General features: G+C 32.2%; 2 protein-coding genes across 7 annotated transcripts in view; both read right to left on the bottom strand.

Annotated features, from left to right (window-relative positions):
- Positions 1-566: 566 nt before the first annotated feature.
- Positions 567-1,451, bottom strand: LOC126880323 (protein krueppel-like). Its single transcript, XM_050644128.1, has one exon. The coding sequence runs from the start codon at positions 1,062-1,064 to the stop codon at positions 759-761; it is 306 nt and encodes a 101-aa protein (XP_050500085.1). The 5' UTR covers positions 1,065-1,451; the 3' UTR covers positions 567-758.
- Positions 1,452-8,093: 6,642 nt separating this feature from the next.
- Positions 8,094-14,097, bottom strand: part of LOC126880313 (zinc finger protein 260-like) — a 67,793-nt gene continuing 61,789 nt past the window's right edge. For 2 of the 6 annotated variants that reach the window (XM_050644114.1, XM_050644113.1), the window contains one exon: positions 8,108-10,882. In XM_050644114.1, coding sequence (XP_050500071.1) covers positions 8,856-10,882 — 2,027 coding nt within the window. In that variant the 3' untranslated portion in view covers positions 8,108-8,855. Of the gene's footprint in view, positions 10,883-14,097 lie in introns of all 6 variants that reach the window. The other 4 variants (XM_050644111.1, XM_050644110.1, XM_050644112.1 and 1 more) reach the window with 3 other exon arrangements.

A 14,097-nucleotide genomic window follows, 5' to 3' on the forward strand; every position in this document is an offset into this window, starting at 1 on the left:
TGTTTTCAACAAGACCAAGTACAAGGTTCGTAGATAGGAGGTATTAACCTTGCCCAATTATTAACGCCCAATCTATTAACCTTGGACCAAGTATGCAAAATTCGATTTAACAGAACCGGACTTATAGCCATTTTTTCATAAGAAGGTTCCCACTCACCCCCACCTCTTATTTGCAAAGGTAGACTTAAACTTGGTGAAATCAAATATGCGCAGAACTTTATTAAGAATACGATGATGGGATTTGCAGTGCCCTTTCATTAGGTAAATTTTGTAAAATTTTTATTTTTTTGATATTCAACCACGCCCTCTAGCGGTGGCCCTAGAATTATGAAAATAATTTCAAGGTTTTTCCCGAGGCAACTTTTGTTATACATTTATTTATTATATTTTTTCTCAAAACTGTACTATAAACGGTTCCTGAGATATGGCCGAGAGTCATTCTTATTGAGACACCCGGTACTTCTAAGTTATTATGAGTTTTTCAAGCGTGAAATTTTGGAAATCTCATTGTTAAACAAAACTGAACAATATTATGTAATAAAAAAATATGCAAGTTCCCTATTGAAACCACTTAGACCCTTAGACGACCAAACTGTTTACTACAAATTTTATAAGGTGTTTCACCAGTGTGAATTCTCATATGCATCTTTAAATCACTTTCTCTAGTAAACATCTTACTACAAATTTCACATTTATAAGGTTTTTCACTACTGTGACATTTCATATGAGTAACTAAATTACTTTTTATAGTAAACTGCTTAGTACAACAACATATCAGATGTATAAGGTTTTTCACCAGTGTGAACTTTCATATGATAATTGAAACCACTTAGACGACCAAACTGTTCACTACAAATTTCACATTTATAAGGTGTTTCACCAGTGTGAATTCTCATATGCATCAATAAATCATCTTCTCTAGTAAACATCTTACTACAAATTTCACATTTATAAGGTTTTTCACTACTGTAACATTTCATATGAGTATTTAAATGACATCTCATAGTAAACGGATTGCTACAAATTTCACATTCATAAGGTTTTTCACCAGTGTGAACTTTCATATGATAATTGAAACCACTAGATGACCAAACAGCTTACTACAAATTTTACATTTATAAGGTGTTTCACTAGTGTGAATTCTCATATGCATATTTAAATCACCTTTTTAGTAAACATCTTACTACTATTACAGTTGAAAATTTGGTAGTAACGTTTGTTAGGTTTTGGTTATTTAGTAACCGATTATTTTGTCCTTGATACGATTTATAGTTGGTATTTAAGTTTGGTAAAGTTATGTAAGGGATATATGCCTAAATTTATCTTGACATGATATGTCAAACTATAAAACTATCTCTAGTCGAGCTCTTGTTTACAAACGAAGTTCCATTCTTTCACAAATATAGGACATACAAAAAGGTATCCCCAAACTATACAGGGTGGTAAGAAAGTATGGAAACACTGTAATTTCTCGGAAACAGCTATAACGAGTTTTACAGATTTTGGTGAGTAAGGGTCTTCTAATGCGGCCGATATTCTAGTGGTAATTACATTGTTGTCGCATCTTCCGTTTTCCGGAAATCTAATGATTTTTCTTATTTCAAATGGAACACCCTGTATATTTTTTGCGTTTTGAAGTCCTTACAAGATACTGATTATTGTTCATGTTATATTCCTTATATTTAAATGCCATAATTTCGGAGTAATTGCTCCGAAATTTATTAAAAAATAAAAAAAATTTCAACCAAATTATAAAAATCCATTTTTTTGGCCCGGATAGACATTACTTTAGGTTCTTTGGATCATTGAGAACAAAAAAGGTCTTTTGTAAATTTCCTCAAAAGTTATAAGGAAATGAAAACATCTTTTCTGAGTATTTAAAACTGAAAAAAAAATCGAAAAATGACGATTTTCAAGGTTCAGAAACACAAGAAAAAAAAATAACTTTTGAAATTACAAAGTACATATCTAAATTCAAGCTCAAACCTTCTTCTATCAGTTGCCTATAAGAAATTTTGGCATATGTTATTCTGTATTCATTAAACCTCGTATCATAAAGGTTGTGTGTTTCCGTGTCTGCTAATTATCATTTGATAATTAAGTCGAAAATAGATAAGTGACAAAAACTGGTAAGATAAAAATCCAAATTACTGTTTTGTTTACAATACTTTTAAATTGGGTATAGTCCGGGCGCTTGGTTAGAAATAATGAAGGGCACCTAGCGTTTATTATAATTGTTGGTTCTCGCTAAAATGATCCAACAAAATGCGGGTCTTCAAACACCTAACGAGGTACTGTTAATACAACAAAATAGTGCCCTCTTTCAGGAAAATTATGCAAGGTCCCAAAACGAACAAATGCTGTACGCGGCATGGAAACAGACGGAAATGGAGAAGAATTACGCTACGGATAGAGTAAATCAGCTCCAACTCCAGTTAGATAATTTAAAAAAATTAAATGAAAGCTTGCAATTAAAATTTGCAGATCTAGAGAAAAACTTAACCAAAGAGAAAGAACCTAAGAATGATGAATATCAAACTGATGAGGAAGAATTAGCTAAGGAGACAGAGTGGATACGTGTCAATTACAAAAAACGTAAAATGGATACATCATTGACCCCACCACAAAAAGAGTCATCTGTCCAACAAAGAGAAGAAAAAACTAGAAAAACCCAACTCCCACCTCCAATAATTGTGGAGAGTATTGTCGAATTTAGCCAATTCCATGAATTAGTCAGGCTACATACTACTAAATACCAGATGAAAGTACTTGGAGACAGGAGCGCTAAAATTAATGTCGATAGTGAAGAAGACTTCAGGAAATTAACCAAAAAGTTGAGTGAAGTAAATTATCCATGGCATACGTACGAAAATAAGCAAAACCGACCAATTATAGTTATAGTCAATAAATTACATCATACAGCCAGTAAAGATTCGATCATGAAAGATTTAAATGATAAAGGATTCAAGATAATGGATGTCATACCGAAATTAAAATACAAAACAAAACAACCACTAAATATGTTTATGTTGGTATTCAGAAATGACGAAAATATCAATAGAATTTATGAGATTTCCGATATCATGAGCGTAAAAGTACAAATACTTCCGCTAAGAAAATCAAAATTGGTACCTCAATGTAAGAGATGTCAGGCATATGGACACACACAAGGTTACTGTGCGAAAGAACCAAGATGTGTCCGCTGCACGAGAAAACACCTAACAGCCAAATGTGAGAAACCCAAGGACGCACAACCTAAATGTGTCCATTGTGGAGAAGGGCATCCGGCTAACTATAGAGGATGTATCGTAGCAAAGGAAATACAAAAAATAAAAGATAAATATGACAAGAAACAGACCTTACCCAGACAACCACAAAGAATGCATCCAAAACCTGTAGAAAATTCAAAACAAGAAGAACACAAAACAAGAACTTATAGCATGGTAGCAGCTGGTAAAAGTAACGAAGAAAACTATAGTAGTCAAAAAGATCTGAAAATAGAACAAACACTACAGAAAATACTGGAAAGATTAACTAACCTGGACGACCGTATAACCAGAATAGAATATAGCACCAAAGGAGCTATACCCAAAAGACTTGGTAATGGCGGGTAGTTTACGAATAGTAGAATGGAATGCAAGTGGCATCTTGAAACATCAGCAAGAACTACAAGCCATACTAGATATAGAGAAAATAGACATATGCCTCATTTCTGAAACCCATTTTACAAATGAGTCATATATTAGATTTAGGGGTTATAAAACTTATCACACTACTCACCCTGATAATGCAGCCAAAGGAGGTAGTGCAGTAATAATCAAAGAAAATATTATGCACTATCAGGAAATGGGATACAGAACTCAAGAATTTCAGTCCCCATCAGTAAAAATTAAATGTAAAAACTATGAGGTAATTGTCACAGCGGTTTACTGTCCGCCAAGACATGCCATCAAGAAAAATCAATATGTAGATTTCCTGACCAGTCAAGGACATAGATTTATCCTTGGAGGAGACTTCAATGCAAAACATACGCATTGGGGGTCACGACTGACTACCACCAAAGGGAAAGAATTTTTGGAAGCAATGAAATACATAAAATGCGACGCAATATCAACGGGAAAGCCGACATACTGGCCTACTGACACAAATAAAATCCCAGACCTTATCGACTTCTTTGTAGTCAGAAATATTTCAACAAGTTACATAGAGATAGAAGAGGCATTTGATATGAACTCGACCATTCTCCAATTATTCTCACACTCAGTGACACTGTTATCAAAAAAGAAAGACCTCCTAGACTTGTTAACAAAAATACTGACTGGAAAAGTTTCTAGATAGAACTTGAAGAGAAGATTAACCTCTTAGTTCCATTAAGAACCGTTGATCAACTAGAGGCAGAAGTAGAACTACTCAATAAAAATGTACAACAAGCTGCTTGGAACAACAGCAAGAACAGTGTCGAAATAATAAAAGGAAATAACTACCCGAAAGAAATCAGAGAAATGATAACCGAAAAAAGAAAACTGAGACGCAAGTGGCATCAGTCTAGAGCACCAGTTGATAAAACTAGATTAAATAATGCCACACAAAAATTAAAAAGAGAAATTCAAAAAATTAAAAACGAATCGGTTAGCATCTACCTAAGTGAACTATCAAATGATAGCGCTACTGATTACTCATTGTGGAAGGCTACCAAACGATTAAAAATGCCAATCTTACAGAATCCACCAATTAGAAATACTAATGGTAGCTGGGCAAGAAGCAATATACAAAAGGCCAACAGGTTTGCTGATCACCTAGAAAATACTCTTCAACCAAATGAAGAACAAGAAATAATTAACTGGGAGCTCCCTGATCAAGATGAAATGGAGATTAGCCCTGTAACTCCAAAAGAAGTATACTTGGAAATAAAAGAAAATATAAATCCAAAGAAAGCTCCTGGATTTGATCTGATTACTGGGGAAGTGTTAAAGCAACTTCCAAGGAAAGCTATAATAAAATTAACAAATCTTATAAATGCTTCCTTTAGGCTGAGGTACGTACCAAAGATATGGAAGGTGGCAGAAATTATAATGACACTAAAACCAGGAAAACCTCCACAAGAAGCTTCTTCATATAGGCCTATTTCACTGTTACCTGTCATGTCTAAATTATATGAAAAACTACTCTTGAAGAGACTAAAACCGATTATAGAGGAAAAAAATCTAATTCCTAATCATCAGTTTGGGTTTAGAGAAAACCACTCAACGATAGATCAGGTGCATAGAATAACAGATATAGTAGAAAAAGCTTTAGAAGAAGGAAAAGTCTGTTCTGCAATTTTCCTCGATGTAGCGCAGGCTTTTGACAAAGTGTGGCATGACGGATTATATCATAAAATGAGATGCTACTTACCAAAACAATATTCTGAACTACTAGAATCATATATATCCGACAGATACTTTCGAGTTAAAAATGAGGAAGCAAATTCAAAATTAAGAGAAATTAAAGCTGGAGTTCCACAAGGAAGTGTCCTGGGGCCAGTGCTATACCTGCTCTATACCAGTGATATTCCATCATTAGAACCTAACACAATTGCGACATTTGCAGGCGACACATGCATTCTAGCAGTCGGACAAAACCACGAGGAAGCAGCAACCATGCTACAGAATTCTGTTGAACAAATTAACATCTGGACCAGGCGATGGCGTATCAAATTAAATGAAACAAAATCTGTTCATGTCAATTTTACTAACAAAACAGAACAACATATCCCAGTTAGTATAAATAGAAACCAAATACCTTATGCAAATACGGCAAAATATTTGGGTATGACATTAGATTCCAAGCTACGTTGGAAAGCGCATATTAAGAAAAAAAGGAAGAATTAGAAATCAAGTTCAGAAAGATGTACTGGTTGATGGGAAAAAAATCCACTCTGTCTACTTATAACAAATTGTTATTGTATAAGCAAGTCCTTAAACCGATATGGACATATGGGATACAGCTATGGGGCTGTACAAAAGAAAGTAACATCCAAATTATACAACGATATCAGAATAAAGTATTAAGGAACATCGTCAAAGCTCCATGGTACTTCAGAAACTGTGATCTTCATCGAGACCTCCAGATGGATACGGTTATCCAGACAGTAAGTTTGCCCAGAGTCATGAACAAAGGCTCTCCAACCATGTGAATGTCGAGGCCATCAATCTCCTAGACCTTAAGAGAACTTAAGAGAACGAAGCCGTTCGAGTTAGTGCAATAAGTTCAAGTGCGTGAAAGTGAAAAAGCAGAGCAAAGTGCGGCTAAAGTGTACACGTTAGCTAGTAGTACTGTAATGTATTAGAGCCTAAGGAATATTGTTGAATATGACCTTAGATAAGTTTTTATAATATTTTGTATATAGAACTAACTTGCTTATTGATCATAGTAATGATCAGATAGCAATAATCATAAGATTCCTGTTGGAGTTTTATTAAATAAAAAAAAAATATGTTATTCTAAAACATTGTTTTTTAATTGTTAATGAAGCAGATATGAGAGGATGGGTGATGGGCTACATTAACAACTAAAAACAATGTTTTAAAATTACATAAGACCAAATAACTTATCACTACCTGATAAAATAAGGTTTGAACTTGAATTTAAACACTGTAGTTTCAAAAATAATATTTTTTACTTGTAGTCACTTAGTTGTAATAAATTTTGTGGAAGTATAGAAAACAAACGTTTTCAGTGTTTTACTGTTAGATTTTTTACTTGTGTTTTTGAACCCTAACAATCGTAATTTTTCGATTTTTTTTTTCAGTTTTAAATTGTTTATAACTCGGAAAAGATGTCTTAAGTTGTTTATACCTTTTGAGAAAAATTACAAAAGACCTTTTTTGTTCAAAATGATTCAAAAAACAAATAATGTCCGGATCGAAAAAATTAATTTTTATAATTTGGTTAATTTTTTTTTATAAATGTAGTAATAACTCCGAAATTATTGAATTTAAGTATAGGGAATTTTCATGAAAAATAATCAGTATCTAGTAAGGACTTTAAAACGCAAAAAATATACAGGATGTTCCATTTGAAATAAGAAAGTTCATTAGATTTCCAGAAAAACGGAAGATACGACAACAGTGTAATTATCACTATAATATCGGTCGCATTAAAAGACACTTACCCATCAAAATCTGTAAAATTCATTATAGCGGTTTGCGAGAAATTACCGTCTTTCCATACTTTCTCGCTACCTTGTATAATTACGTTCACAACTGTTCCTAAAATAGTCATTCAATTGGTAGTCAAAGTCATAATTTCTTTACATTTTGTTATTAACTAAAAGTAAGGTTAAGGGGAACGGAGCAAAATGCAAAATTTTGACGCATGTGAAAATTTTTAATGTGTTTTAAATGTATTCATTTTTTTTTAAATCCTGAGAAAACTAGTAAGTATTTTTGAAAAATTTAAACGCAGAATGAAAGACTACTTTATTACTGAGGGCCGAAAGTCCCTTAGAATAATTAAAAAGCTTCTTTTAATTTGCAATTAAAAATAACACTAAATTTTCTTTTTTATTTTTATCCCTATAACTTATTAAAATAAACATTATAGAAGTTTTCAGGGACTTTCGGCCCTCGATAATTATGACAATTGTAATCTTTTATTCTGCGTTTAAATTTTTTCGAAAATATTTGTTAGTTTTCTCAGGATTCGAAAAAAAAAAATGAATACATTTAAAATACATTGAAAATTTTGACATGTACAAAATGTTTGCATTTTGCTCCGTTCCCCTTAACATTAACCCCCAGTAACGTCTAATGCCGGTAATTATCGAATTATTTGCATTACAGAGATGGCAAATAATGCGTGTTAATTAACGGCATTAGACATTACTGTGGCCCCAGCATTAGAGACATTTCTATATCGTAAAGATATTATGCTTTGTGAGACTTTCGAATGCTGCATATCTAAATTTTGTGTTGTGCTATTGACGCTATCTCTCTTTAGTTGTTTGTATTGAATAAAAACAAATGTCGAGTGTTCTTCGTTGAATGGAGGCTGGTTTTTGATGAAGTTACAGAACGTCGGGTAAATTTAACAGAGACATGATTTTTTATTTAGAGTTTTTGTTTTGTTTTTTTGAATGCCTTCGTGGCAAAACAACGACGTTCATTCTTTTTCAATAGAGAGATAGAAAAAGCACTTTTCAAGCCTGGCCGGCGATTTGAATTCCCAAATTTTAATTGAAAATCATAGTTTTTCAATGCTTTGATGGGATGTGCTGGGAGTTCTTTTGTTGAGGTTTCCGTTGGTGCTGCGTTTTGGGACACGTGAAGATTTTTTATTGGGAAAACCTCAAATATTAATAGATGTTATTAATGGCCAGGCTAAGGTGTCTAATGGCCCTTTTGTATGTTAAAAGGGTGTTCCGGCAGTACAATTGTATGTATTTATCAATCCTGGGGCTATGACGAAGTCATAATAAGAGTACATTTAACATAACATTCAACATTTAATATTTAAAGAAGATTGCAGTTACAGTTATGTGTTAGTGAAGAACAGGTGGTAATAGTCTAAAAAAAGAAAAAAGGGATTAAAATAACGAGTTATTATATTAATGTGAAGGAAACAGCTGGTTCCGGTATTTAAACTAATTAACTTTGTTCTTATCAGTAATAAATACTATAAATTGAAAATAATTAAGTGAAACTGTTGAAATCAAAATTATTAGTACTTAATTTGTATGTTAAAAGGGACTTAAATTTATGTTGACATTATATATATCTATTGTTATCTTGTGTTTTATCTGAACTATCATGTCTCATGCTCTAACTCAAACCAACTAATTAAATTAATAGCTGTGGTACTACAAAATTTCACATTTATAAGATTTTTCTACTGTGACATTTCATATGAGTATTTAAATGGCTTTTTATAGTAAACGGCTTACTACAAATTTCACATTCATAAGGTTTTTCACCAGTGTGAATTTTCATATGATAATTGAAACCACTTAGATGACCAAACTGTTTACTACAAATTTCACATTTATAAGGCGTTTCACCAGTGTGAATTCTCATATGCATCTTTAACTCACCTTTTGTAGTAAACATCTTACTACAAATTTCACATTCATAAGGTTTTTCAGCAGTGTGAACTTTCATATGATAATTGAAACCACTTAGATGACCAAACTGTTTACTACAAATTTCACATTTATAAGGTGTTTCACCAGTGTGAATTCTCATATGCATCTTTAACTCATCTTTTGTAGTAAACATCTTACTACAAATTTCACATCCATAAGGTTTTTTACCAGTATGATTTCTCATATGATAATTTAAACTAACTAGCTGATTAAACTGCTTATTACAAATATCACATTTATAAGGTGTTTCACCAGTGTGAATTCTCATATGCCGCTTTAAATGACTTTTTAGAGTGAACAGCTTATTACAAATTTCACATTCATAAGGTTTTTCACCACTGTGAACTTTCATATGATAATTGAAACCACTTAGACGACCAAATTGTTTACTACAAATTTCACATTTATAAGGTGTTTCACCAGTGTGAATTCTCATATGCATCTTTAACTCATCTTTTGTAGTAAACATCTTACTACAAATTTCACATCCATAAGGTTTTTTACCAGTATGATTTCTCATATGATAATTTAAACTAACTAGCTGATTAAACTGCTTATTACAAATATCACATTTATAAGGTGTTTCACCAGTGTGAATTCTCATATGCCGCTTTAAATGACTTTTTAGAGTGAACAGCTTATTACAAATTTCACATTCATAAGGTTTTTCACCACTGTGAACTTTCATATGATAATTGAAACCACTTAGACGACCAAATTGTTTACTACAAATTTCACATTTATAAGGTGTTTCACCAGTGTGAATTCTCAGATGTATCTTTAAATCACCTTCTCTAGTAAACATCTTACCACACATTTCACATTTATAAGGTTTTTCACTACTGTGACATTTCATATGCGCATTTAAATTACTTTTTACAGTAAACTGTTTAGTACAAACATCACATTCATAAGGTTTTTCACCAGTGTGAACTTTCATATGATATTTGAAACCACTTAGATGACCAAACTGTTTACTACAAATTTCACATTTATAAGGTGTTTCACCAGTGTGAATTCTCATATGCATCTTTAAAGCGCCTTCTCTAGTAAACTTCTTACCACACATTTCACATTTATACGGTTTTTCACTACTGTGACATTTCATATGAATATCTAAATAACTTTTTATAGTAAACTGCTTAATACAAATTTCACATTGATATGGTTTTTCACCAGTGTGAACTTTCATATGCACCTTTAAATAACCTTTTGAAGTAAACATCCTACTACAAATTTCACATTTATAATGTTTTTCACTACTATGACATTTCATATGAGTATTTAAATTACTTTTTATACTAAACGGCTTAGTACAAATTTCGCATTTATAAGGTTTTTCACCAGTATGAACTGCCATATGCGCATTTAGAGAAATTTTCTGAGCAAACTGTTTAGTGCAAATTTCACATTTATAAGGTGTTTCACCAGTGTGATATCTCATATGTGTATTTAAATTACTCTTCATAGTAAACAGCTTATTACAAATTTCACATTTATAAGGTTTTTCACTACTGTGACATTTCATATGAGTATTTAAATTACTTTTTACAGTAAACTGCTTACTACAAATTTCACATTTATAAGGTTTTTCACCAGTGTGAATTCTAATATGCATCTTTAAATTAAATTTTGTAGTAAACATATTATTACAAATTTGACATTCATATGGTCTATCCCCAGTACATGTTTTCAAAAGTTCTTTGGCAGAATTAAATGGTTTGGTACTTGCGAATTCCATTGTAATATCAGGTTGGGCACCTAAAATAAAAACCAAAATATTAGAATTTGTTTATTACTAAAGGCAAAATACATTGTGTCCCCGAAAATAGTGCGTTTCTTAAAGGTATATATAGAAGGCACCATTTAGAGCAAAAAAGTCTTATAACATTTTTTCTGCACACAACAGTGACGAAACCCTAAGGCTGAAAATAAGAACTTTGGATCTACCATTCTAACAGCAATTGTACATATAAAATTAATTTTAAATTGTGAAATATTAATGTAATAATGTGATGTTATACATTTTTATTATTTTTAATATAAATGTAAGAATGTAACAGTGCATACAGAGAGTGGATTATTTTTATTGTATGATATAACAGACTACAAAATAAACATTCTTCAGGAGTAGGCTTTAACCCTTTCACCCCCAGCTACTAATTTTTTTGAAGTAAATAATTCAGGCTTATACAGTGTAAATCAAAGAAAAATGGAACATAGGTTTCTAAGACACAGTGTTTGAACTGCATTTGAAATAATGGACCAATATAAAAGTGGCAGACATTAAAAACAGAAATCATAGCAACATTAACATTGGTATGTACATGTAGAAAATATCTTTGAACTAGAACCTCCTACTTCTATCTCTCTTTTTAGGAGTTTACTAAAATAGAGAGCCCAGCCGAATGAGCACGTAGGTAATCGGACTTAAGGGTCCACACCGCGCCAAGGAATAGAACCGAACCGAACCCACTACATGCACAGACAGGGCGATTGTAGATTCTTCTATTAGCTTTCTATGCATACGCGGTACGAATGGGTTATTATTTTTATAAGTTTATGGATATGTATTTAAAACATATAATTTAACCTAAAATATTTATTTTAATATTTATAGTGCTAAATATTTCATGTGTTACTATTTATGGATAATAATGATTGGCATTATACATAATATTATGAATAATGTTCTAAAGCTATTTCTTTGTGGCGTTTGTGTAATTTATTATTCTAAATATGAAATAAGCCACAATTTAACTTAAAAAATTATTTTGTTAACATTTGTTGCTTAGTAAAAAAAAATTCTTCTAATAATATAACTTAATCTAACTCATTCATATCGGCAATTATTAGAAGATTTTTTTTACTAAGCAACAACATTTTTGTTTAATTTATTAATATTTTGTATTTTGACAACGACGTTCGAAATGGAAGTTAATAAAATCATTTTTTAAGTTAAATTGTGGCTTATTTCACAAAGAAATCGCTTCAGAGCAATATTTTAGATGAAAAAATATGTTTTAAATACATATCCACAAACTTATAAAAATAATAATCTATTCGTACCGCGTATGCATAGAAAGCTAGAAGGATCTGCAATCGCCTTCTGCGTGTAGTCAGGTCGGTTCGGTTCTATTCCTTGGCGCGATGTGGACCCTTAAATAGGAACCGGTCCTATAATAATCCTTATACCTGATTCTTACCTAGAGGTGGGCTAAACTGATTGTTATTGTGATTAAAACAGAGCAACATAATAGTAGTATTTTAAACTCCTAATTAAAAATGTTGTCATTATGGACCATCATAAAATTCAACACGTGTTATTATGTTGTCTAGGTCATGATTATAAAATTAGGTTTGCTAGAATGCTTAAAAACAATTTGATTCAAAAAGTAGTTTTTGTAATGAAAATAATATTGCACAGCGCCATTAGCCCCAGCGTTACCATATGGTAACGTAAAACACATGATTTTTAAAAATTCTGCGGTATGCCCATGTAATTAGTCAGCCGCATATTTTGAGAACTATCGTTTCTAGGAATACTTCAAGCACCCATAAAACGTAACGGATTCGTATTTTAGCCTTTTCTCAACCGTGGAGTGATAATCCTATGACAGTGTGGTTTAAATTTATAGAAAAAGACGTCCATTTTGCGCAAACAATTATTGAGAGTCTTCTAGTAAATATATATGCATATTTAAAAAAAAACTAAGTTTATTATACCCCAACTTATTATTCGCGGTGTGCAAGTACTTGGAAGGGAAACGAGAAACGACCGTGCGCGAGTCGCGGAGAAATATTGCAACTATCTTAAATAATTCATATTGTCAATTGAAATTGTCAAATTGACGTATATTTCATAACTTCTGTCATTGAAGCAGAAAAATTATATATTGCTCCACAATATCGATATGATATGCAATTATTATATAAAGGTAAATTTAATTAATTGTATTTTGCTTGCAGTACTGCATTTTAATAACTAATTTTATTTACAACATACAATTGTTTACGTTTGCATAACATAACCTGCATCTTATTTTTTCTTCTTATTATTTTTTTGGACTATGGCCTTGACAATTATCCAGTAACCAGGACTAATATAATTGGCCAATATAATTAAAAGTGCGAATAAAAGTACAGAGCGTAGAAATAGGGGTCGCTGTGCCGAACTTGCACGGTCCCAATAAACGGTTGTATTTTATCAACAATTAAATGTAGCGAATTCGGTAGGAATAGTCAAAGTACGCCGTTACCATATGGTTGCGGTGGGCGCTTACGGAGTCATAATCTTATTTTTTTTTCAGTCGTGGATTTTTGTTAGCAGAAGCCATAGTGTTACTGGTGCGATGGAAAGATAACTCTGTTGTTACAATAGCATCTACGAGTTGTGGTGATTCAGCATTGGGCACGGTAAAAAGATTTTCTCATGAAGAAAAAGGCCACATTCAAGTAAGTCGGCCTCACTATATTGCTGAATACAACAAAATATGGTGGGTACCGACTGGATGGATCAAGGTGTTTCAACCTACCGAGTAGCAATTTGCAGTAAAACTACAGTACTGGCAAACTGTAACATGGTTGTTGGATGTTGCAGTCCATAATTCATGGCATTTATATAAAAAATATATATCCTTACTATCGTTTACGAGAGAATTGGCCCAAGCTCTTCTCGCAAGATATGGAAGTCGTCCCTTATATACAGGAAGACCTATTCTACATAGACAGAACTTGCCAGATCTTCGTTTTGATCGCTTCGACCATTTGTTACATCAAGCAGTAGAAGGCGATGTGCTGAGACAGATGTACAACATCTGGACGAACAATGTGTAAAAAATGCAACGTTGGTTTGTGTGTTAATTGTTTTATAGGATACCACACCAGACGATGAAAATATTCTCAAATAAATATTTAAAAAAAAATTAAAAATTTTGGTTTCAACGATCCTAAAAATTCCTTAAGCGCTCAGCGTT

This window comes from Diabrotica virgifera, chromosome 2 (assembly GCF_917563875.1).
Source record: "Diabrotica virgifera virgifera chromosome 2, PGI_DIABVI_V3a".
Lineage (NCBI taxonomy): Eukaryota > Metazoa > Arthropoda > Insecta > Coleoptera > Chrysomelidae > Diabrotica > Diabrotica virgifera.